This window comes from Astatotilapia calliptera, chromosome 19 (assembly GCF_900246225.1).
Source record: "Astatotilapia calliptera chromosome 19, fAstCal1.2, whole genome shotgun sequence".
NCBI classification, from domain to species: Eukaryota; Metazoa; Chordata; class Actinopteri; order Cichliformes; family Cichlidae; genus Astatotilapia; species Astatotilapia calliptera.
Window position 1 is genome coordinate 19,660,637 of NC_039320.1, and position 24,585 is coordinate 19,685,221.

At 42.6% G+C, this 24,585-nt stretch overlaps 1 protein-coding gene across 5 annotated transcripts in view; it reads right to left on the reverse strand.

Annotated features, from left to right (window-relative positions):
• The window catches only part of pcnt (pericentrin), a 34,460-nt gene that overhangs the window by 3,990 nt on the left and 5,885 nt on the right, over positions 1-24,585 (reverse strand). For 3 of the 5 annotated variants that reach the window (XM_026151271.1, XM_026151272.1, XM_026151269.1), the window contains 53 exons: positions 24,251-24,400; positions 23,264-24,150; positions 22,843-23,175; positions 22,098-22,500; positions 21,456-21,872; positions 21,148-21,366; positions 20,954-21,049; positions 20,720-20,863; positions 20,301-20,556; positions 20,118-20,197; positions 19,707-19,980; positions 19,448-19,548; positions 19,000-19,111; positions 18,723-18,849; positions 18,450-18,569; positions 18,281-18,353; positions 18,068-18,172; positions 17,837-17,948; positions 17,715-17,755; positions 17,485-17,616; positions 17,084-17,327; positions 16,803-16,941; positions 15,495-15,936; positions 15,222-15,419; positions 15,054-15,125; positions 14,534-14,638; positions 14,071-14,223; positions 13,222-13,368; positions 11,731-11,891; positions 11,449-11,621; positions 11,107-11,288; positions 10,825-10,987; positions 10,418-10,660; positions 9,734-9,966; positions 9,452-9,559; positions 8,877-8,897; positions 8,237-8,473; positions 7,972-8,145; positions 7,586-7,738; positions 6,750-6,929; positions 5,624-6,649; positions 4,284-4,454; positions 3,991-4,168; positions 3,426-3,736; positions 3,233-3,335; positions 2,957-3,129; positions 2,605-2,877; positions 2,261-2,418; positions 1,941-2,067; positions 1,028-1,819; positions 722-937; positions 392-607; positions 1-224 (listed from right to left, as the gene is read on the reverse strand). The exon at positions 1-224 is cut by the window's left edge and continues 3 nt beyond it. In XM_026151271.1, the coding sequence (XP_026007056.1) occupies positions 1-224; positions 392-607; positions 722-937; positions 1,028-1,819; positions 1,941-2,067; positions 2,261-2,418; positions 2,605-2,877; positions 2,957-3,129; positions 3,233-3,335; positions 3,426-3,736; positions 3,991-4,168; positions 4,284-4,454; positions 5,624-6,649; positions 6,750-6,929; positions 7,586-7,738; positions 7,972-8,145; positions 8,237-8,473; positions 8,877-8,897; positions 9,452-9,559; positions 9,734-9,966; positions 10,418-10,660; positions 10,825-10,987; positions 11,107-11,288; positions 11,449-11,621; positions 11,731-11,891; positions 13,222-13,368; positions 14,071-14,223; positions 14,534-14,638; positions 15,054-15,125; positions 15,222-15,419; positions 15,495-15,936; positions 16,803-16,941; positions 17,084-17,327; positions 17,485-17,616; positions 17,715-17,755; positions 17,837-17,948; positions 18,068-18,172; positions 18,281-18,353; positions 18,450-18,569; positions 18,723-18,849; positions 19,000-19,111; positions 19,448-19,548; positions 19,707-19,980; positions 20,118-20,197; positions 20,301-20,556; positions 20,720-20,863; positions 20,954-21,049; positions 21,148-21,366; positions 21,456-21,872; positions 22,098-22,500; positions 22,843-23,175; positions 23,264-24,150; positions 24,251-24,400 (11,678 nt within the window). The remainder of the gene's footprint in view (positions 225-391; positions 608-721; positions 938-1,027; positions 1,820-1,940; positions 2,068-2,260; positions 2,419-2,604; positions 2,878-2,956; positions 3,130-3,232; positions 3,336-3,425; positions 3,737-3,990; positions 4,169-4,283; positions 4,455-5,623; positions 6,650-6,749; positions 6,930-7,585; positions 7,739-7,971; positions 8,146-8,236; positions 8,474-8,876; positions 8,898-9,451; positions 9,560-9,733; positions 9,967-10,417; positions 10,661-10,824; positions 10,988-11,106; positions 11,289-11,448; positions 11,622-11,730; positions 11,892-13,221; positions 13,369-14,070; positions 14,224-14,533; positions 14,639-15,053; positions 15,126-15,221; positions 15,420-15,494; positions 15,937-16,802; positions 16,942-17,083; positions 17,328-17,484; positions 17,617-17,714; positions 17,756-17,836; positions 17,949-18,067; positions 18,173-18,280; positions 18,354-18,449; positions 18,570-18,722; positions 18,850-18,999; positions 19,112-19,447; positions 19,549-19,706; positions 19,981-20,117; positions 20,198-20,300; positions 20,557-20,719; positions 20,864-20,953; positions 21,050-21,147; positions 21,367-21,455; positions 21,873-22,097; positions 22,501-22,842; positions 23,176-23,263; positions 24,151-24,250; positions 24,401-24,585) is intronic. The other 2 variants (XM_026151273.1, XM_026151270.1) reach the window with 1 other exon arrangement.

The following is a 24,585-nucleotide window of genomic DNA, read 5'->3' on the forward strand; positions in this document are numbered from 1 at the left end:
GAGACCGCAATTATGACTTGCACTGCAGCCCTAAATCGTCCGAGGGGTCTACGCTTGGAGGAGACTGGGGGTGAGGGTCGAGCTCCCATGTGAGCGATAAGACACAGCGTGGCTTGTTCACACTCCTGGAATCCTCCTATCAGCAGCAGCAAGTAACGCTTCTGGTACACCAGAGCTTTCCTGAAGCTCTCAGCTCGCAGGTAGCGCTCATAGTAACGCTGAAGCTGCAAATCAAGCAAACGCTGTCAACATTTCATCCCTATACAACCAACAGCGTACAGCGAAGCCAGAAATGGCAATTAGGTCCTTTGGAGTCAATATCTGTTCTTGAAAAGCTGTTGCAAAAATGGTTATTACACCCCTAATTTATCCTGATGTGCTGCCTACTGACCTTGCTCTGGCTGGATATGTCGTAGACAGGCCTATTTTCGGTTTCCGCGGTGACCTTGGCGAGCTCATTCTCTGTGCGGCGCAGTTGTCGCTCCAGGCAGGTGAGTTTGTGTTTGAGAGTGGCCCTCTCCTGGCTCAGTGATGTCACACGCTCTGTCAACTCAGAGTTCTCCTTCAGTAACGTCTCCAACAGGTTGGAAGACGACTTGGACGGCGTCTAAGGTGAGAAAAAGTTCATTTAGCAATGATTACATGTGCTAAAATGTAATCCTAATGAAAAACTTTGTCACAATAGTTTGGATTCCTCATAGGGATTAAAGCACTTGAATACCTGCTGGTGCTGCTTTAACACTCCTGCCTGGCCACCATCAGTATGGAGGTTGGTGTGGGGGTGCTGGAAAGGTTCAGCTTCGCGTTGTTGTCCCGCTGTTTGTCCAGACAGGCGCTGAGCAGCCATCTCTCTCTCGTCTCTTTCCAGCTCTGCCAGAGTGCGCTGCAGCTCCTGCATACGCTGCTGGTCCTGCTGCCTCAACAACTCCAACTCACACTAAAGTCAGAAATGTTCACAATGATGTGTCTGTATGGATTTGCATAGGCAGTGAGTACACTAGAGAAGATTTGGGCTGATGCATCTTACCAGTTTGCTGTTGATCCTCTCCTGTCGCCTCTCTCTTTCCATCTGCTCTTGCATCTCCTTCCTCTTTTCCCTTTCCCACTGCTCCTCCCTCTCCCTCTCTTTGTCCTTCAGCACTCTGAGTCTCTCCTTCAGCTCTGCGAGTTCCACCCCTTGGCGCCTGGACTGCTCTCGCTCCACCTCTAAAGCCTGGTTTGCTTCCTGTTTCTGCTCCTTCAGAGTCTCAATTGTGATACGATTTCGGGTGGCTGCTTCCTGCTCCTTCTGAAGCTCCTCCCTCCTCATTCTGTCCTCTTCTTCCCATCGCCTCCTGCTCTGTAGTAATTCTGCCCTCAGTCTGTCCGCCACAGCTGCCAACTCCTCCCCTTGCCTTCGCTCTTGCTCTAGCTGGGAGCGCAAGTCCGAGATGAACTTCCTGTCTCTTGCAGCGTCGGCATCATGTCTACGGCTGAGCTCATCCACCTGCCTGGAGCAGCGGTCTTGCTCTTCATCAAGCTTCCTGTGAGAATCTGCAAGCTTCGAGTGAATTTCAGTCAAGCGAGTTTCTGCTTCAGTCAGCAGGAGCTCCTGACGAGTCTTTTCTTGCAAGCTGAGCTCTTGTTGCTGGGAAGAACGTTTGCGTTCATCTTCTAGCTCCTTCTGAGTGTCCTCCAGGCGTTTCTCTAGCAGCAAACAGCGGGACTGTTCAATCTGAAGTTCTTGTCTCAGGTTGCTACAGGCCACCCTTTCCTGCTCCACCTGCCCCTTTAGAGACATGACCTCTGACCTCAGCTTCTCAGAAGACACCTGTACATTCTAGACAGAGTACATTGCATAAAAACACAAACATTGGGTAGCGATGTTACAAATGTAGCGAACTGAAGTTTTCTGTACGAATAGAAAATTTTAGTAGTGTCCATTTTTAGTGCTCTCTTACCTCTCTTTCCTCCTCCTCCCTTCCTTTACGCAGACTTAGAGCCCTCTCCTGCTCCAGTTCTTGTTGAAGCTCACACACTCTGGCCTGCTCTCTCCTCAAAGCTTCCTCAGCCTCTTCTATCGTCAGCCTGAAGAAAATTGGTCATTTCCAACTTTACCATAGTTACATTTAGACTAAAACATTAAAAAAAAAAAAAAAGTTTAGGAAAGGGGCCCTTTAACATGCCTCAACAATGAAGTTGAAACCCATCTGATTTGCAAAATGCTGATTCACAGGGGAGGCCTGTTTAAGTGCCTGTATTCTGAGCAGGTAATACATACCTGAGCGACATCGTTTTGTTCTTCTGCTCTTGCTGAGCGTCATGTGCACATTTGAGTTGTTTCTGGCTCTCCTCCAGCTCTGCCCTCAGTTGGGATTCATCCCGTCGTTCAGTCTGCAATTGATCTCTGTGCCAGTTACTGTCAACTCTGTCATCAGTCTGAGAAAGATGGTGAAAAAAAAAAAAAAAAAAAAGATTTATACAGATACAAGGTAAGTTAATGCACCATGTTAAGTTAAACTCATCTTACACCTGAATGAAAAATAATATCTTCATGCCAATAACCGATTTAAAACAAATTATCCTTTAAATAGAAGAAATTTTGAACCAGCGCTTGAAACTCACTTGGGAGTGTCTTTGTGCCATTCGACAGAGCAGCTCTCTGAGTGCAATCACAGTCTCCTGCAATGCCCTCTTCTCCTGCTGCCAGCTCATGGGAGGATTAGATGATTTATCTTGGTGGTGCAGTACAGCAGAGCCATCTTCAGCATGATGCTGCGACAGACTCAGTGAGCAGGCTTTTAAGTCCAACACATGAGACTGTGCTGATGGATTGACACGACGCTGAGACAAGGTCAGAATTCTGCAGCTTTCTTGATAAACTTTCTTCAACAGTCCCTGCGTGAAGAAAGTGAAGTGAAGAAAAATCTGGCTTTTTGATAGTTTAACATGTTTATCAAATGTGTGTGAAGCCTACCTGAAGCTCAGGTGACAACAGATCATCACTGTAGCTCATACTGCCCGCAGCACTGTCCGTGTTAGCGGTGGGGTCAACTCCTCTACAGCGGAGGTACTCAATAAACTGAGCATCCAGTCTCTCAGTCTGCTCCAACTCCAGTCTCAGCCTAGCACCCAGTTCTGAACTCACATCTGAATAAGAGGAGAACAGCGACGTTCAGCTGCCTTTATGCAGAATATCCAGATATAAAAGTGACTCAAAATCCTCACAAGTCACAGGTGTGGAAATACTCACTGCTGCCATATCCGTCACTGGCCCATTCAGGTGCCGACAAGGAAGAGGTGGAGCCAAGTGGTGAGGAAGGAGTCGTTAGGTCAAGTCCTTCCAATTCACGTACCTGTGAACAAGAAAACATAATAATCTGAGTGAGAACTGAAACCAAAAGAAATGAACACATGGTTTACATATCTGAGCTCGAACTACATACTTTATCGGCATCCAGTGAATCGAGGATGGAGTAGTTCTCAGACACTGACACAGAGCGTGGCGAGTGGGAACTCTGTGTAGCTGGGTCTGGGGTGATCGTCCTGGAGTGTGAAGGAGGCTCCATTACAACCCTGGGAGAGGGTTTGACCTGGGGGAGGTCCAGGCCTGTGTTATTCAAGCCACTGAGCTCAGAGGTGTGGAAACGTTCAAGGATTCGGTCCTCAGAGCACTCGAGTCTTCTTAAAACCTCCGGAGAGCTCAGAGAGTCTTCGTGGTGAGACACAATGTCCTCGAAAGCTCCGACAGAAATATCTGACAGCGAAAGAAAAGAAAAAAAGATCAGTATGAGAACATGTTTCTGTTAAAATGTTCAGGGGGCTCTATAAATCATGTTTTAAACAAAGTTTGCATTTCTTATTTTAAAACCCAAATTCCACTGTTCCTTGTAAACATAAAAGGCTAGGTCAAATAGATTTCCATTGTCATTGCTTTTTATAGGCTTGCACATAATCATAAATCAATATTTACCCTCACACAATCAGTGCAAAGACTTATTTAGTGCTCACCCTTATGTGGGTATCCCTGAAGTGTGTCCTGTTGGCCCTGCTGTCGGAGCTGCTGCAGCTCTCTCTGCTGATAGGCCAATTCCTCCTCCTGTGCAGCCAAGTCCTCCTGAACGCTTTGAAGTTCTGCCTTCAGTTGTTGGTTGTCCGCTTCAAGGTCAATGAGAGCACGATCTTTGGTCTGCCAGAGAAATTGTGACATTAAAACGCAGCAGTCAAGCTTCAAGCACTCAGACCACCACATTAAAACCACTATACATCTTATCTGATAATGTGTGGTCCACTCCGATTCCCACCTGAACTTCCTCATGCAGTTTTTCAGCCCTTTCTGTACTGGTACTCAGACCCTGTCTCAGTGCAGTCAGCTCTGTCCTCAGAGCCTGATGTTCTTCCTTGAGCTTGGACAGCTCAACCTCCTTTTGTCTCAAGGCAGTGTCTGCTTTAGCCAAGGTCTCCTCAGCATGGGTCTGAAGTGGAAGAAAGACATCCACAGAAACATTAAGTGTCATATCACACCCCTTTTCCTTTAGCCCCCCCCAAAAAAAGAAAACATACACAAACCTTATATAACCAGATTTAAACACTTTCAAATATAACAGCATTTTACTGAGTATAGTCAGTGTATGCATCTGTTGCATAAGCTGTAATCTTTCACTCGCATTACAAACAACTACATCAATGTAACATGAAGAGAGAAATTTGCCAAAAGCAGCTGTGAACTAGTAAAAAACAAAAACAACAAGCTCCGATAAAATGCAGAGACATGCTACAAAGTAACCAGTGCATTAAATAAGTCATGCTCTCTTTTCTTACCACATCCTGCCAAGTTAGAACAAAACACGAAAAATAAAGTGCAACACAGCTTTAAAAGCCAGTGCTACCAAAGATTTTCTTCCTGCTTCCTCTTTTTAATGTCACTTCCTCTGTGCGGGTCAAGATTTTGCTATCTCTCAGTGCTGCGCCACGTCACAACAGCAACGCCCCTAATTATAACCAGATGTGGTCTTGCGGCACAGCTGTATGCTTCGGAGGGGAAAGAAAAAGAAAAGCAGCAGCAAAATATTTCCTGTTTCGTACTGAGGCTTGTTTAATTTTAAAGAGGTTGCTGGACAACTGACATTTTTGAAAAATAACTCTTTTGAGTGACAATAAACAGATTTGTTCAGTGAAACTATTACAATTTTAAAAACTGAAGATTAGAGCATGTTTTACTGCTCTGTTTAATGAAATACTCAAACAGTTAAAACATTTTAATATTATATGGTTATTACAGATTGAATGATAAATTGAGCGATTCTTGTATAGCACTTTTCTACTCTCCTGCAGCACTCAAAGCGGTTTATACAAACGTGTCTCATTCACCCATTCATACAAGCACTTTTTTCCTATGCTGAAATGCTTTTAATCCAACAGTCACACATGTTCATACTCCAATGAATGTGTCAGACTAGAGCAGCCAGGGATCGAACCACCAACCTTCCAATTGTACATACACACAAAGACAGTAAAGGTTTATGGGAGACAGAAATATGGCCGACGTATCCGCAAATTAGACCATCACTGATGACAGATAGCTGTGTTCAAAGTGAATGAGCCAATAATAAGGTTTGTTCTTTAAAACTAAACCAACACCTACCAGCACTTCCTTTTGAGCCTCTTCTTGACTGGTTTCGTTTTCGTTTAGCTTAACTGTTAGGTCCTGGATGAGGGCTCTCAGTGAAGTCACTTCCTGTTGTAGCTTTTCAATTTCCTCTTGGAGCTGGCCCTCTCTCCTCCTCAGTGCCTCACGTTCAGCAGAAAGCTCCCCCTTCACAGTCTCCAGGGTTTTAATTCTTGCCCTTTCCTGAGCCACCTGTTCCTCCATATCGACCACCTCTGCTCGTAGCTCCTGGACTTGTCTCTCAAGAGTGAGACTGCTTTCTCTGAGGATGCCCATTTCCATTTCCATCTCCGTCTCCTTTGTTTTTAGAGTTTTGATCTCTCGCACCCTCTCCTCTTCATTAGTCTGGAGTTCCAAAACCTGAGAGCTGAGGCGGGCTTTTTCCTCCTGCAGGGTACCCGCCTCTTCTGCTTGAACTTTCCAGCCGTTCCGCTCCTCCTCTGATAGCTTCCTCTTCTCCCTCTCCTCTTCTAGCTGGGCTGTGACCTCTTCCAGCTCAGTTTCCTTCAGGGAGAGGAGACTTTGGATTTCATCTGACTTTTCTCTCTCAGCTTTTAGCCTCTTTCCAAATTCTTCCCCGTGCCCTCTGTACTCTTCCTCCTGGGTGAGCAGTAATCGTTCCAGTCCCTCTTTCTCTGCCACTGCAGTCTCGAGTTGACTCTGAAGGGCCTTGATACGAGAACGAAGAGATTGGGAGGCGGTAGAATGAGTCAGGCTGAGTTCATGCTTTAGGCTGTTCGGCCCCGCTTTCTTCTCTTGTTCTTGGATGGTATCGTTTTGAGGTTCGGGGCTGGGGGCGGGTGAAGGATTGATGCTGTCACCGTCCTGAGAGTCACTGACTTCATGCAGGTTGGGTCCCAGGGTGGCGAGTTCTGCTTGCAGCGTACTGATTACCTCGTGAAGGCGCTCCTCTTCTTCCTGTTTGTCTTGGCGCACTCTTGTGATTTCAGATTTAAGATGTTCCACCTGTGAGCGCAGATCTTCAAGCTCAGCTTCCAGAACCTTTTATAAAAAAAAAAACAATCAAAACGATTCCATTAAAAATAAATCATGGCCTCACCAGGTATGTGCACTCAAATATTTAGTTAGCGTTTACACTGACCTTGTTATCGCTGGTATTCTCAAGTTCCTGTTCCAGTCTTTGGAGTTCACTGTTGAGGTGGTCGATCTCGTGGTTTTTCTCCTGAAGAAGTGCTGAAGGGAGCGTCTCTTCATCCATTTCATCTTCTTTGCAAAGTTGCTCCTTTTCCTCCTTAAGTATCGTCAGGGCAGACACATTTTCCTGGAATTGGTGGTGCATTATCAGTTATCCTCAGATTCAACTGTTTTTCAAGTAACCATAATGAGTGTAACTGAGGAAATATTAAATAGAGAAAAAATAAATCTGCTGCAAAACCAGAAAAACTGATATTTAAAAAAATAAAAAAAATGTTATCGATGCGTTTTAAACTGTAAAAACCTGTGATTCACGGTACAGGGCTAGCTCAGAGCAGCAGATAAAACAGTCTTCCCATCTGCACTGCTTCACTCAGTCACATTTAAAAAAAATAATAATAATTTAAAAAAAAATTTCAGTCAGGCTTTGTTTGGGTGTAGCAGTCTGACGTAGCAGGCTTGATAGAAGTTGATGTAGCAACAGAAAAGTAAATGCAACAAGTAATCATCTTACTTTTATCAGCCATGAAGTGTGCAAGTAAGCTAAGGCTACAGTAAAGTAACCGCAGGAAGGGAGGAGACTCACAAAAAAAACCAAGTCTTCAAAAGCTGAGATGACAATATAATTATGGCACAAGTATTCTTTGCTGCAGTCATGGTTTTACATGAAAGTACAAATGTTGGACCAACGCAACTTATTGAATTGTATTGAACTGTATAGTGTAACATATTTTAGGTCAGTTACATTGTTTAGTCATCTGAGAAACACATCCCACTTCTTACCTTCAGGGCAGTAATTTGCTCTTGGAGCTCATTAACATGTGCTGCATTGGAATTAGTCAGCAGCTCCAGCTGTAGTGTGAGGTGTTTTACTTCAGCTTCCTTTATATTCAAGTCTCTCTGCACGGTCTCCAGCTGGCCAAGCAGAACCTCAACCTAAGAAATGCAACGTAACTATTTAAATCAAAACCAAAATACAATTTTCAAGTTCTGCATTTGCTGATAACTAATCAGACTTATGGCTTTAAAAGATTGACTAAGACATCACAAACATTTTTCCAACCAAAAGGTGGCAGCACAGCAAAACGTGTCAAACAACAACCGCCACCACACATCTGCTCAAATCTTCTTAGCTACTAAAAACTAGCGTTACATAAAACCTAACAGACCTCCTGCTCTTTGCTCTGTAGACTCTGTTGAGCAGTGTCTAGGGCATCCTTAAGCTCCTGGGTGGGGTCACGCATGTTGTCATGGTAACAGTGTCTCGTCTCATCCAATTTGGACTGCAGGGCTGAGATCTGAAGCCTGCTGGACAGCTGCTGCTGCTCTAGTGCCTGTTTATCCTGACAAAGAGAGCGAGAACATCAGCTAACTCTTGAGGGAGGATGCACACCAACACTTCACCTGAACTCAAAGTGTGCACTTTGCCCTTACTTGTGTAAGCTCCTGCTCTCTCAGCTTCGCTTTTTGAAGTTCTTGTTCCAGTTGACCGACGCATCTGTTACTCTCTACACTGTTGAGCAGCGCTTGCTCCAACTCTCTGATTCGACCGGCCAGCTTGTCTATCTCCTCATTGCGTTCTGCAAGATCGCACTGGGCTTGCTGACAGGTTCCAAGCAAAGAAGAATAGTCCTCGGTCTTATCTTTGATAACACCTTGCAAGCTCTCAACCTGCAGAGGCAGAAAGATTGATTCAGTTTCAGGGTTTTAAGATGGAAAACTGCAAATTTAAAACAAACAAAAACAAACAAGCCAAAGAACAAAACGCTTACATGATAAGATGCTTTAAAAAAAACAAAAAAAAACAAAAAACATAAACACAGCCAATCCAGATCTGCAGCCACTGGTTGGGACACTGAATTTAAGCCATTTCAGAGAGCAGCAACATGAAGATGAAAGACAGATGACGTATGAAAAAGATGCAAATGAATATTAGCAAATGGACTACTGAATACTAATGAATGCAGAACCTATAACCAGTACATAAGCACTACAAAAAAGATGATGCAAACCACACACAGACACCATGCACGACAGAGAGCTAAGACAAGCATGCTACAGTTAGATTTCATACCTGCAGAACCAAGTCCTCAAACTACAGCAATCCATTCAGCACAGGGATAAACACATGGTAATAGTCAGGCTCATTGGCAAACACCACATTCATCACTTCAACACCAGTAACACTATGTACTCCACAGCTGACTTGCAAACAGTAATCACACCAAACAAACACTACAACTGCGACACACTAGAAACAGAAACATTTTGTTTAACAAATTCTGGTTAAATACATCGTGCTTCAGTATTTATGGGTAGATATAAATCAGAGCATTGAAATACTTTAACCTGTGTTTAAATCACAAAACATTGCACACAAAAAAAGACATTGTTGTTGAAGCCAACAAAGCCATTGATCCAAACACGAGAGTTTTAACTGAGACTATGCCTGTGGTAATGAATTTGAAATTTAGGCTGAATTACAGGATAGCAGTAGATCTGATAAGACAATGTTTGAAGGAAAAAGAAAAGAAGAACAAAAGCTGCTGTTAAGGTACTTCTGTTTTGAGTTTAAGAAATACTTTGTGACCAAATCACAGGCTGAGAAAAGCTGTAATATTTACAGACACACACAGTTAAGTGCCTCACCTGGTATCCTTTATTATCCACACTAGGAGTCTGTCTGAGCTGGGCCTCAAGCCTGCGGATCTCCTGCTGGAACTCATCCCGCTCGTGTTCACGTTCCACAGCCTGCTCCTATTATGGAAGGCAACAAATTCAGTGAAAGCCTGTCCGCTGCATTAAGCACCAACTTGGAAAATAGTCTATGACACTTTAATAACCTTGGAAAAACAATCAAGAAAGAATCCATGATATCCAAATGCAAACAAACCCAAAGATTACACACCAGTTTAATTTGTCAAGCCTCACCTCGATAAACTGCCTGTCATGTTTAAGCTGCTTCTCCAGTGCTTGGACACGCTGGTTGAGGTCTTCAGTGTGGGTCTTGTGGTGCAGCTCCGTCTCCAGGCCTCTGGTTTCCTGCTCCTCGAGCTCCCTCTCCAGAGTCCGGAGACGAAGGGACAGAGAGCGGTGGTCCTTCTCTGCCTGCCGCTGCAAGTCCAGCCTATCTTGGGACAAACGATCAGTCTCTGCCAACAAAGCTTGAAAAATAAAAAGAGGAATTAAAGTCAGTAAAATTGTTTTCATTCAGTTAAATTCAGATGAATTAAAAAAAAAAAAAAAAAGCAGAGGCAGAATATGAGTGAGGTTAAATACTGACAATTCAGCATAATCTGCCTTAAGAAATAGAACAGCAAATGACAGCACTCCAAGATGCTTTGCCACACGCTATTGGTAATTGCAATATTACAAAAAGCAACCTCACAGCACTGCAAATATACTGCATATTCATCCCCACTCCCTTCTCACACACTAATACTCCACTCTGACCCACAAACCTGCGTCAGGATCTAAATTGAGCCAATGGCCTACGGAGAGAAGACACGTCTGAGCACAGACATTATATAAGCGCACAGTCAAACTCGCTAAAGAGGTCATGTAGCATTTTATGCAGACAAATGATTTCATGTTTTTGTACTCCCCTCCACTAACCTTTCTCTCTCTCCCCAAGTCCAGCAGAGAGATGCTCCTTGTGTCGCAGGAGGATGGCATGCTCCTCAGTCAGCTCATGATGCTTCACTCTGAGAGTGTCCAGCTCTGCGGTAAGACCCTCCATCTGGTGTAGCTTCACCTTCAGGTCCTCTAGCTCCTCCACAAGCCTCTCCTCTTGAGTCTCCTTCTGCTGTAGAGACTCCTCTAGGGCTGCTTTTTCAGCCATGTAGCCTTCAAGAAGACCTGAAGAAATCATGCAAATGGTACAAGTTTATTTAAAAAGGGAACGACCTCAAACACGACTGAGCGTTACAAACGGCAGAGCTGTTAAACTGTGGTGCAAGTGCTAAATGTGCAGCATAATCAGAAGACAGCAGCAGTATGCCAAACAAAGACATAGTGCTCACCTTCTGCTTTGTGAAGCTCCACCTGAAGCTGACTTTTAAGCTTGGCCTCCTGATCAAGCTGCTCCATTAGACGCTTGTGCTGTTCAAGGAGTTGTGCAGAGTCTTCTCTGCCTTGAGAAAACTTTTCCTCCAGAGAAAGATGAACACTGTGAGTCTGCTCCAGCTGGAGAAATGACCAGCATAAAATGATCAGACACCTTGCAAGGCTGTAAAACAGGAAAAAAAAAACAACAAAAAAAAAAAAACCCTATGTGGAATGAAGAGCATCTCTACTTCCTTTACCTGCGTATTGGCTTGGTTGAGCAGCTCTAGCAGTGTGTCCACTGTATGTCGAAGTCTGCTGCAAGCACTTAGAGCTGCTTCTTCTCCACCAGGATTGATCTCACCATCTGAAACCAGGAGACTCTCACAGAGCAGCTGAGTGAGCTCCAATTCCTCTGAAGACAAGTCTGCAACTGAAATACCTACAAAAGAGCAAATTAAGTGTTTTTAACCAATTCTCACATGAATTACACTAAGAGTCATCCTTGGTTCATTTAGAAATAAAACAATTTTCAGTTAATCCCCAACAAACAAAAAAAATCCTAGCATTCATTGTAAAATTATAGAATACATCAGTCAGACCTGATTCTTGTGCCTCTTTGTTCACGCTTGAGCTCCTTTGGCGAGTCGCCTGCTCGGACGTTTTGGCTCGGGCACTGATCTTTTGTCCAATCAGTTCTTCTGTTGCCACGATGCCACGGAGCATCTCGATCAGCACCTGCCTCAGCTTCTCATTTGTACGGTGCAATTTGCATCTGGGTTAACAGGTACACAGAAATGAGAACATTCAGGATTTGCGAAAGCTCAGAGCTGCTGCTTAAGATATGATTATAATAAATATTAACTACACAACTACATGCACACCTTTCCTCTTTAGCCGTCTGCAAGTCATCAGTGAGCATCTTAAGAAGGTTCCCTCCCTCCTGTGTCTCTCGCTCCCTTCGTTGAAGGAGCGTGTCCATGGTCTCCATTTCTGCACGTTTTCCTTCCAACTCTCCCTGCAGGCACCCGACCTCTGCCCGCAGCTGTTAAAACGAACAAAGATATCTTGTTAATTCTCCTTACATTTGTGACCAACCTTTAGTTTCTCACCTATGCCATGGCTTGTTTAAAACCTGTGTGCAGCTGAAACCCAGAGAGGACAGAAGTAACAGACTGAGAAAAAAAAAAATAAAATAAATAAAAAAAGGGCATGGCAGGACCTCTAAACCCAAAACATAATAAAAAGACTGAAACACTGGTTCTGCACCATCCAAGTCTCTGATTAAAGCCTCTGGGTCTTAACAAGGGAAATGGGAAAACCACAAAAACATCCAGATCCAAAAGCATAACACAGAAGACATTTACAAGGCTGAAGAGAAAAATACTCCTCATTTTAAAGTATATAATATCAAAGGTGTCTGATGTTAAGTACCAACCCAGTACGGTGACAAAATCCAACTTCAGGGCATCAAACACTCAAAAGCTGGAAGAGTTTTCTTGCATATCTGTTGTAAGCGTCCTTACCCTTCCTTCCTCAGCCTCTCTGATCTCTCCCTCAGCTTTCACCATGTTTTCCCTCCCTTTTCCCCTCCGCTCCCTCCCACAAATGCATCTCATGCAGTCACCTGCCTCACCAAAACAATGCTGTAGCCATGACAACAGCCCCCTCCCAACCTCTCTTAAGCGCTCCTTTTTAACCTCGTGGGGGACACAAGTGTGGCCGTCTGTTAGTATCTCACTACAAAGAGTCAAGCTAGACAGGTGCCATGGAAACAAATATATGCAAACACCAATCAGTCATAAGACCGATCAGTTTGTGAAATCCAAGAACGGGACTGCAGGTTTTAGGAAATATTAATGCAGGTAATATTGCAACTTCCTTGTTACAACCCTAGAAGATAACCAAGACCAATCAAAAAAAAAAAAAAAACAAAAAAAAAACAGAAACAAAAAAGCCAAAGCAAATGCAGTAAAACTGTTCTTCTGTTGATCTACTAATCGATTATTCGACTAATGCTTTTAACCTTAATCTGAAAAGCAAACAAAAACAAAACACCAGATTGGTGATTTTATTCATTAATATGTTCATCTTCCACAGGATACCATCTGATATATGGCGAATAAGGAAACTAACCCACAGATCCACAGTCTGTATAACCATCCCTCACTCTTTGCTTTAGTTTCCAAATCATTGCATCTCCTCAGTCCTCTTGTGGACCTTTTCCAGTCCTTCAGTAAAAATACAACATTTTTTCTGTCCACTTCGCCCAGTTAGTCTTGCCTTCCCCCCCCCTTAAGTAAAACAGCCATTGTCAACCTATCCAAGTTAAGACTTCATAGATATATTTATATGCATATATGCATGACTGGTACCTGGGCCACCACAGCATCTAGTTGCTGCAGCTGGGCATTGAGTTGACTCATTTTCTCTGTGTAGCTCTGCTCTTTTTCCTCTTGTTCAGACGTGAAGCTCCGCCTCAGGTTTTCAAGCTCCGCCTCCTTCTGCTCTTCAAATTCCGTCTTCAAAGAAAACAGTGATGTGTATAGATTAATTCAAAAACGCAGAGCAACAGCTGAAGTACACAGTAGGTTCATTCATTCCACAGATCTTTGGACTGACTGGCTTATAGCTGACAACTGGCTTGCACATTTCAGATGGTAAAATGCTAAAAGTCTGGAGGGGGGAAGGGGAAAAAAAAACAAAACAACTTCAGCCTTAAAACCTTCTGCATCAGGGGATAAAAAGCTTAGATCCATCCCATTTAGCCACTGTTCAGATGGCAGCAACACGAACACATGCACGACCCATCAGCACACACATTCAGAGAACAGACGGACACAAACACTTGTACATATATGATGGAGGGATTATGAGAAAACTGGGTTTGGATGAGGCCTCAGTGGGATAGAGTCCAACAGAAAAAAAAAAAAAAAAAATCCCTGGGAATGAACTGGTGCAGCTAAAGCTTAGAGAGGCCAATGGCATCACACACGCGCTCCAAATAATCCGGAGCTATTCCATAATAAATGTTTGAAACGAGTTAAATAAAGAAACAAATATAGGGAACATCAATGTATTTTCACAGAAACTGCTTATATGGAGAAACATGGCTACCTCAAAGGTGTTCAGCATTAATAAAGATCTTAATTGAAAGGATACTTCTAATCCTAACTGTTTCATCTATCCCAAGGAGTTTTTTTCTTTTTCCCCCCTCCTCTTACCTTCAGTTGATTAATCCTGTCCTGCAGCCGCTCTTCTGATTGGACTTTGAGGAGCTCCACCTCTTCTAGGAAGTGCTGTCTTTGCCTTGACGACGACTCTTCAAGCTCCCTGCGACATGCCTCTAGTTCCCGTGCAGAGACTCCCTTCAGCTCCTACAGCAGACACATGTATTTATTTAATACCGCAGTACTCAGTTAGTCAGAAGGTCAAATTTTTAGTGCTTCGGAGAAAACAAAATCCAAATAAATACTCTGTGCCTCTAATAGACCATTATGAAGGATCAACAATAATTGAGTGTAGTCCATTCACTAATGGGCTTTTAGAGCCACTGAGACAAGAACCAACAGGTCACCGTTAAAACAACCCGCAATTTAGAGAACGGGATGTTAGTTCACGTGGTTTAAAAAAAAAAAAAAAAAAAAAAAAAGCAAGAGGATTTATGACAGACTGTGACGCACACACCTGCAGCTGGACTTGGTGCTGTTTGGTTAGTTGCTCTTTTTCAGCAGTGTAGGTTTGCGAGAGCTCCTGCAGAGCAGTGCTGTGTTGCTGCTCAAGCTCTAAAACCTGCAAAAGAAACCGATGCAAATCAAGTCCGATTTAGAGTCTCCTGGTACTTAATGCACAAGACTAAGTTAATCAGATGAAAACAAATCAAATTTGATTATCCAGCCAAACAAACTTTGCTCCAATGCTTTTATTTTGGATTTTAACAAATCAGTTTCATAAAGTTTTAATGGCTTCAAGTTATGAATAACTGCCAACAATCCCATTATATCATGTTTAAGCAGAGACCATCTGTTTGCCATAGTTACACATCTTTTTCAGAGATATTTGCGTTAAAAATGAAAGGAAATCTGCAATTATATACTTATTGTTGTGACATTAAACCAGCCTAATAATGAGATGGTACTCAGCTATTTGGCTTTGAGACAGTGGAAAAACAAACATGATGTAGTTATCATGATGACTGTGCATGTACCTGGTTCTTGAGTGCTTCCAGGGCTTTGCAGTGTTCAGTATCCAAGGCTTCTTTTTGAGCAGCCAGTTGAGACTGTAAAAATAAAACATGAAGTTATTGTTTTGGTAAAAGAAACTTTTGGTATTTTTATTTGACGGGGGGGCACGATCCCTACTCTTCATTACTCACTTTGTGAACATGGCTGAGCTCGGCTGCCATGGCTTTAAACTTCTCCATGTGCACATGAGCCAGTTCTTTCCTCAGTTCTTCCCTGATGGACAGCTGCTCTGCAGTATGACGCTCTATTACCTGCTTATGTTCTGAATTCAGGAAAATCAGATCTTCGCGATGTTTCTCCTCAAGCTGAGCCATTTCATCACGTAGTGTCTGCAATTGTAAAGGACAAAGATATTAAAATCCACAAACAAACAGAGAAACTGTCTGTGGCTTCCATCTCCTTACTTGCACTTCTTTCAGGTAGGTGGCCTCCAACGTATCCATGTTACTCAGCATCCTCTTTTCTAGTTCATCTTTCTCCTCCTGGTGTTTAAGAGTCAATTCAGCTTCCAAAGCCTCCAACTTAGCACGATTAGTCTCTTCAAGACATTCAAGGTCTTCCTTTAGTTTGGAACTGAGGGATACTTCCAAGGCAACACGCTCTGCATTATGCTTACATTCAAGCTCTGCTGTTTTAGCTGAAAGCTGATCTTTGTGAGAGGCACAGAGTGAATCTAGCTCTGCTTTGTGTTTGGCATTGAGTGCATCCATTTTTTTGGAGTGTGTGTTCAGTAGCGTTGCCCTCTCATGTTCCAGCTCAGCTTCATATTTGTCCTTCAGCTCTGCCACAGACACTTCATATTTCTCGATTAAACGCTGCTCTACCGCTGCCTTTTCCTCTTGGAACCTGAATAAAGACATGAAAAAGTAACCAAGAAGCTAACATGTTTGAAGAGTAACTGAGACATTTCCAATACCATGTTTCAGTTTTTGATTTACTACCATGTGGCCTGAGTTTGCAGTGCAGACCCTCACAGCAGTACAGCAAGAGAAATTGTAATTTTTTTTGAGTGTCCATTTCATTACAGTTTACCTATACAGCTGCAACATCATTGCTATAGCAACCATATGCATTTGTTCCCTCCTGTATAACCCGAGACAAGCCTGGGCATGTCATGTGTCAGCCTCAGATTCAGTTTAGTATCTAAAAGGGAGTCATTTCAACAACATCCAACAAACAACAAGAAAACCCTTCCTGCTCAAGGTGGAAACAAACTTGTTGCATCACTTGAAGCAGAAACACCCTTGAGTGCAGCAAGGCTAGGAAGGAGGAGATATTAGCAGCTGGTGATGTGTGGCCTGGAGATAAATAAATCAGTCCACCATGCACCGCTGGAGCACTTGGTTGTACTGTGCAAATGGTCAATTTATATTACTGGCGCGGTTACAAAAAGTAGCGCCTTAGGCAGCTTATTAAAAAGCTACAACCAGGTAAAAAAAAAAAAAAAAAACATTTTTCAGTTTATTACGTGACAATTTTGGGCAGCTCCTGAAGAACCCTAGGTTTATATTTTTCCCTTTATGACCAAAAATACTCAATATAATAAAAAGTTTCTTGAAATATAGCTTCAAACCATTGTAAAGGGTATTTCTCACTTATTATAATCATTATTAATTGAGAAAAAAAAAAAATCATACACAATCAATATGATTACCTATTTAATACACTCTGGATTATACAACTTTAGCTTCAATCAACACTCTTGAGCTCACCTCTCTCTGGCCTGGCACAGCTGCATCTCAACCTGCTCATGAAGCAGCTCTTTGAATTCTACAGACATGCAGTCTTTGGTCTTTTGCAGCTCTGCGTCATTGGCCTCCACTTTCTGTTTCAACAACAGAACCTGTTGGCCTAGAAGGCAGAAATTAAAAACTCATGGAGAACCAAAAGGTAGATTCTGTATACAGTTTTCAAAACATGAGATCTGGCTAGAAGATGCAATTCACCAACATTTTCTATAAATAAAAATTACACGAGTCCTAGAGATTCTTACTCTCATCATTTTCCAGTGCATCCTGAAGAGACTTCAATTTCTCCTTCTCCTCATGAAGCGCTTTTTCAAGCCGTGCCTGCTCCGTTGCCATCTCATCATGGTGTGACCTCAGGACAGAGATCTCAGATTCATACTTCTCCTGCAGCTCTTCTTTCAGCTTGTTCATATTCTCCTGTGCTCGACTCCTCTCTAGTTCAAGAGCTTCCTCAAGACGGGCAAGCTGCTCAGCAAACTCTTGTTTCATCTGCATTATATTGAAGGAACATTAAATAGCTGTTACTAAACCGAAGCTTGTCACTGTATTATGAAATCAGTATTTTCATGCAACTACACCACCTGCTGCTCAGTTTTCTGTTTTTACTGTGTAGGATAGTTTTGAGTATGAATGATTACAGAAATACCTTCTGCATGTTCTGGATCTCAGCATCATGCTGCTCGGTGAGAGCAGCCACTCTGTTCTCCAGAGTGTAGATGATGGTCGTTGCTGTTTGCAGCTCCTCAGTGTGAGACCATATCCTGTGTTCCACTTCAGCCTAATTATAACAATAGAGACATTCAGATTTTGGGCCAAACAATGTAATCTCATTAATGTAATCTCTTTGTTATCTATATTATTAAGCCTTCTTCTCACCTCAACTTGTATTGCTGCCTCCAAATGGACTCTGGTGAGCTCTACAACAAAGATATTCAAGTTGATTCATTTTGCAACACACACAGAAAATAAATGAATAAAAATAAAAGTATGTGAAGGACCTTGCAGATGTCTGTCAGAAAGTTTGGCTCTGAGTTGCTCAAGGTCCAGAGCATGACGAGTTTTCATCTCCTGCAGCTCTTTATAGTAATGATCAGTGAGGTCTGCGCGCACCTGATGTACAAGTTACAACATGCAGCAAGTTAACCAAAAACACTTGGTGACAACAAGCAGTCACATATTACTATGATATCACTTTAATAAAAGGCTGAACATATAAATTGATGTCTGACCTTCTGCACCTCTTCCTCAAAGCAAAGAGTCAAAGAGGATCGCAGATTAGAAAGGTCCATTGTGTGTTTCGCCTCAAGCTGAAGTGTCAAACTGTCAAGCATTTCCTGGATGAGGCACAGGAAACAAAGCAGCCTCTCAATCAATTACACTTAATATGTATCGACTTAAAATTTAACTGACAGCAGCACCCATTAAACATCTGCATCTCTTACCCGCTGTTTCTCCAGCTGAACGGTATAAGACAAAACGTCTTTATCCGCTTGAGCTTGACACTGAGACAGAGCACTGAAGCACAGACCAAAGACTTGAATATTCACAAAAACATTTGTGCAAAACTGCAGAGCATGAATCTTATTTTTATATCCAGATAAAGTGAAATACCCATCATCAGTCATTTTAAGCAGAGAGTCCTCCAAGGCACCTTCTACCAGCTTCAGCTGTAGCAGAGCAATTTCCTCTTTGTGACTCTCCTCTGTTGCATGTAACCGCTTCTCAAAATACCTAAAAGCAGGATGAGGGTAAAACATGATAGAGTAGAGAAATTAAGCTCAATTTAAAGAAACCCATAATTCAGATGTCTGTTTACACTAAATGTTAATATTCAGGAATAAATGCATCAAAAAAAATTTGTGTTTTCAGGTGATTCTATGGTACCTCCTCAGGTTTTCTAGCTCGGCCTCATTTTGCTCTTTAATTTCTCGTTTCTGTTCATTAAACTCCATCTTTAGGCGTTCGATGTCATCAACCCGAGATGAGCGTGCAAGCAGCTGCTCCTTAAGCTCTGTAAAACAACAAACAGACATATCATTCAATCACTAAGAACAGGCATTGCTAATAATATATCATGTTTGTTAGAATGTAAAGAAATCCAGTGTATGAAAAAAAGAAAGAAAAAAAAATCCAAGCTTTAGCCTGGTAGGCTTATTCATACCACCCAACTCCTGACGACTAGTCCTCATGCTCTCCAGCTGAGTCCACAGCTGACTGATTTCCTGATCCGAGCTCTGTTTGAGCAAGTTCTTCGCCTCCTGTAGCTGTGAAACCTGGGTGGAAAAGTTTGGAAAAATGTTTTTATGAAATTAAAAAAGAAAAAAAAAAATGACCCAACAGGTTTTTAAGATGTCAATATGTTTCAGGAAGTAATTATTATATTAATAAGTTAGTATCCAGAATTTTTACACACTGAGAAAAAAAAAGAAAGAAAAAAAAAAAAAGATTATCCTTTTTACTGTGACTTAAGACTTAGAAAGCTGCAGATAAAATGCATATTTAGGGTTGCAGTAGACCAGTAGTTCAAACTGCAGGGCATGCCCCTTTGGTGCTTGGATACATTTTTACCAGACTTTGTGGAACTGACCTGGGACATGCCAGAAACTAACCTCTTGTTGCAGTTGCTGCTCTTTCTCCTGTAGGTGGAGGACTTGCTGCTCTTTCTCCTGCAGCAGTGTCTTATTAGAAGAAATTTCCTCCTCCAGGGAACCTTTTACAACAACAACCAGAACAGAGTCGGCTTCACTCATCATTACTATGCATATATTAATGTAATACACAAATTCAAATCATAGATTTAGAGGACTGTGCAGCCTCTTTATGAAAGTGTATACTGTTGAGGAATATGGGAACTGTGGAAGGACTCACAGACAGCAGCATCTCTCTCAGCCAAGGCTCGTTTCAGCTCCTCTAGTTTCTGTGTCTGTTCTTTACTGGAGGTTTGGAGCTCCTCTATACTGGCTTGCGTCTCCTGTACCTCTAACTGTTTCTGGGACACAGCTTCCTGTGCTTCAGCGAGGGAGGCCTGGGTGCTGGTGAGTTCAGTCTGGGTGGCACTGAGGCTGTTCTGGATCTCCAAAAGGGACGTTTGAAAGTTTGCCTCCATGGCTTCAGCATCTTTCTCCCACTGTGCTCTTAGATCCTGAAACAAAATAAAACCAAAATGGAGTGAAATAGAATAATACACACAATGACAAGACAGTGCATGTTTTTAAAAGCCACAGCAGTTTTTTGAATTATATTTTTATACAAAAGCTGCTTTTTATAATGAAATTTCACCTGTATTTCTTTGGCCTGCTTTTCATCCATTGAAGCCCTTTCCTGAGCAACACGAGTCTCCCACTGCTCCTTCATCTCTTCTAAACACACGAGAAACGATTCTTTAGAAACCGGACGACTCAAACAAAGACAGCTAAAGAATGAAGATCATTGAGCAGCTGAGATGATCTTGTGTGTAATCACCCATGTCTTGTTGGTGCAGCTCAAGCAGCCTCTCCTGCTGCTCCTGGTTCTTCCTCTTGATCTGGTCCACCTCTGACTGATGGCGAGCCTGCAGGAGTGCAATTTCCTGGTCAAATTTCTCCTGCATAGAGGCCTGGACCTTGATGAGGGCAGACGTCTGCTCCTGTTCCACGTTTTCTTGAGAGCGCTCAAGATTAGACTTGTGGACTGTGGTCAGGCTCAGACGCAAGGATTCAAGCTCAATGGCCTTTTGAGCCTAGAGGAATAAAAGCATAATGAAATGATGAATCTAAGTCAGTATTTAAGAGGACAATAATATATTTCACTGACTTTGGAATATTTAAAAAAAAAAAATAAAAAAAAAGAAGAGGCTGACTGAATGAATAATGTTTTGGCTTGTGCGTCTGCATATAATATACCTGAACCTGCTGCAGTTCAGCCTGGTGAGCAGCCTCCATGCTCTCTCTCAGCTCCAAAGAAACCTCTGTCTTCAGCTGACTGACAAACTCATTGTGTTTGGCACTGAGCTCTGAGATCATCCGCTCGTGCTCACGTTCAGTTACCTGTCACGAAAGAAGAGCCAGAAAAAGCTAAAATGGCGCTCTTGGTGAATGGAGTCCTCACAGCAGTGAAGGAGTGAATTGCTCTGATACCTGTTTGATTAGACTGATCTGTTGTTTCTGTTCTTCCTCCATACTGGCCCGCTGCTTCAGCAGCTCTGTCTCCAGGCGAGTATTCAAGTCAGAAATCTAAAGAGTCATGCAGATTATATTTATTATTGCTTGCTACTAAAATTAACATTTAATCTGACTCTATTACAAATCCTACAGCAATTGATGAATCGCACCTCCTGCTGATGTTTCTCCATCAGATCTTTTATCTCCTGCTGATGAGATGCCTTCAGCTTTTCTGTAGCCTCCTCCACAGCCTGTGCCTGCTTCTCCAGGAGAGCCTTCACCTCGTCTACTTTCTCCTTCATTTGCTCCTCCAACAGATGTCTTGCATCAAAAATCTCTTTGTCCTTCTCCATCCTCTCCTCCTCCCATTTTTCCTTCACTTCAGCCAACTGTGAATATAACTTTATAGGTTAAATCACTGCACATTAGCATTTCAAACTACCTTGCATTTAAAGCATGGCGTTACGTAATCTCTCACCTCGACATCCTTGGCTTTTAGCAGCTTCTCAAACTGTTCGAGTTCCTCCTCTAGCACTTGTTCCATTTTTTTGATCTGTTCATCCATCTCTTCTTCTCTTCTGCTGTGCTCATCCCTTTCCTTCACAGCCTGAGCCCGATCCTCCTCCGAACAAGTCAGTTTCTCTCTCAGACAGGAGATCTGAGACTCTAGCTCATGCTTCTCTTTTTCAGCACAGTGCAGACTATCGAGGCTCTGCTGCAGCTCCTTCTCCAGCCTCTCCACCTCCGTTTGGACACTTAAAATCTGCACACATGTCGTTTCAAGCTCCTTTAAAACTGTATCGAGCTCTGTAGTCCTTTGACTCAACAGCGTCGATGCAGTTTCGTGCTCAGTTTTTGTCTCCTCGAGTTGTGACATGAGATGCTCATAGTTGGCCTTGAGAAAAGGAAGCCAGGGAAACTGTTTTAATTATTTATACAATAATTTTCTTATCAAGTCAAAACCTCCAATTTGATGTCTTAGTACTAATATGACTACTGAATCAGCTCCACCATTCCAACTTTGTTAGAAAAAAAATTAAAAAAATCGAATTGCTCAGAAACCTATTATCATCATATTTGAATGCATTGTAATTATTGCACACTTGTGGTACTGGCATACCTGTAATGTTTGCAGCTGGTTGTCATCTCTGAATTCTGTGCTCTCTAAATCTGCAGTCTGCTTTATCTCCTGCAGAGATGATACGAGCAGCTCCTGCTGTTTTTGATGAGACTGGAGTGCAGTTTCCTCCTCCTTTAGTTCCCCTACCAGTTTTTCATCCTCATCTGATGGAAAGGTACCAGATATGAGGAGGGAAGTTTCAGCAGAGATTTCAGTTTCCTTTACTGTCAACATTACTACATTCTCCTGCTCTCTTTCTTCTGATAAGGCACAGTGTTTGCTCCTAAGGCTGTCTTGTTCATAGACTTTCAAGTTCAGCTCCTCCTCAAATTGTCTCCTCATTTCCTTTTCGTCTTCAAGCTCCTGGAGAGCTTCCCTAAGCTCTTCTGTGACTTGAGCCCACCTAAAAAGACAGATAATAATAATAATAAAAAAAGATAAAATTTATATCAATCTACAGTAAGAAATAAATGTAACCACAGCAAACCAGCTTACATTCAAATGTTTATTGTAAACTAGTGATTTATTTCTTAGAAATGCCTTTTTCCAACGTGGACATTTAACAATATTCACCTTGAGATAAATATTTATTATTAATCAAAATTAATAGAGTTATGCAATTTACTTTAGAAGTAAATATTACTGTATTAACACAATAGCAACATCATTGTTAGGTATAGAGCACAGAGTTGTTTTTAAAAGGACTTTGAATTAGTCATTTGATAAACGGCATGAACTTCATTACCTGCTCCTTGCCTCCTCAAGCTCTTCTGCACTCTTGATTACTTCCTCCTTTAACACATTTAGATCCCTCTCCTTAAGGGCCAGCTCCTCACGGAGCTCCTCACACTGCTGACTCAGCAGTTCTTTTTCCAAGTTAGTGTCCTCAGACTGCTGCTCGGACACGTTACTCCTTTCCATCCTGCCCGAAGCGACGTTGTGAAGCCACTGAGGGTTGGACTCATCAGCCAGAGAGTCCTGTGGACTAGAGGTGTTTTGGCGGTCGTCGTGTTCTTCAATCAGACGTTTGGAAATTGATAACAGTTCTTCTCCAAACACATCACTATTTAGCTCAAAACTGAGAAGACACAATGACAAAGAAGATTAATATATATAATATAATATCTACAGCTGATAGATAGTGCAACAATAACAGCTGCTCTCACCTGCGGTCTGCAGATATGTCCAGCTGACTGCACTGGTCAAGGTTCTCAGTTATCGCTGAAGACTGCAAGTGTGCAAGCGGAGCTGAAGACAAGTAGCGCTCCATCAGAAGATTTCCAGACATTGATTCATTCATACTGCCCTGGTCAGCTCCACTTTCCAGATTAGCCTCGTCGATACTGACAGTCTCATCAGAGCTAACGCCAGCTTTTACCTGGTTCTGCCAATTCTTAGACGCTTTGAAACCCACCACCTCCTCCTCTTTGATTTTTAGTTCTTTCTCCCTCTCTTCCAAAAGCTGCCTGACTTGCTCGACCTCCACTGTGTGCTCCTCTTTGAGCCTTTTCATCTCCTCCTCAAGACTCTGAAAACAAAGGGCAGAGCTAGCAAGCTTCTCACTATAACTCTTCCCTGCATCTTCCTCCTCCTGAAGCCTTCTCCTGAGCTCTTGCAGTTCTATGTTGAGGACCTCTTTCTCCTCTTTGTATTGTTGCATCTCAAGGCACTGACTTTGAAGTTGGCTTAACTGGAAATGAAGGTTTTGCAATTCTGCTTCCCTTTCTTTTCGCTCTTCTTCTCTTTCTTGCTTCTCATTCTCCAGCAAAGAAAGCACGTGCTTGTTTTTCTCCATCTCCTCTACTAGTTCGCTACATATTCGCTGGCTGTTTCTTCTTTCTTCCTCCAGCTCGGCTCTCAGCTTGCACAGAACAGTTTCTACATCAGTTTCACCTTCAGCATCAGACTGCGAGCCAGAACTTCCTGAGCCCTCTGATGGCGCTTCCTTATGACTGATGTTTGGCTCTTGGGAGGACGGTTCATGGTAAAGCTGCTGATTATTAAGGGCTTCAGTTCCTGACAGATTTTTGATACGTAGAAACTCCACACTGGTCTGTGTGACAGACGAGAAGACATTCAAGCAGCAGTTGTTGTGCATGAGCAACGAAGCACAAATAACAACCACAGCCACATTCGGTTTGATTGGCACTTACCTGCTGGAGCTGCCTCTGCAGTGCCTGAAGCTGTCCAGCAAGAGACTGTGCCTCCACCTGTACCTGGTCTCTGCTGGCCAGTGCCTCCTGCAGGTTGGAGCTGAGTTTGGCAATTATTTCATTACGCTTCTCCACAGCCTGCTGTAGCAGCTGCAAGCAGGACAAAAGTATGTACCGGTATTAGTTTTACGAGTAATCAAACACTCATAACTTCACACACTTCCATTAGCTTTTGCAGAACATATTATCAAATGTCCAGCATGCATTCCTACTTCCAAATTAATTTTCTATTTTTCCCTCTGTGGCTGGCCAGAAAACAGACTAAATACTTCAAA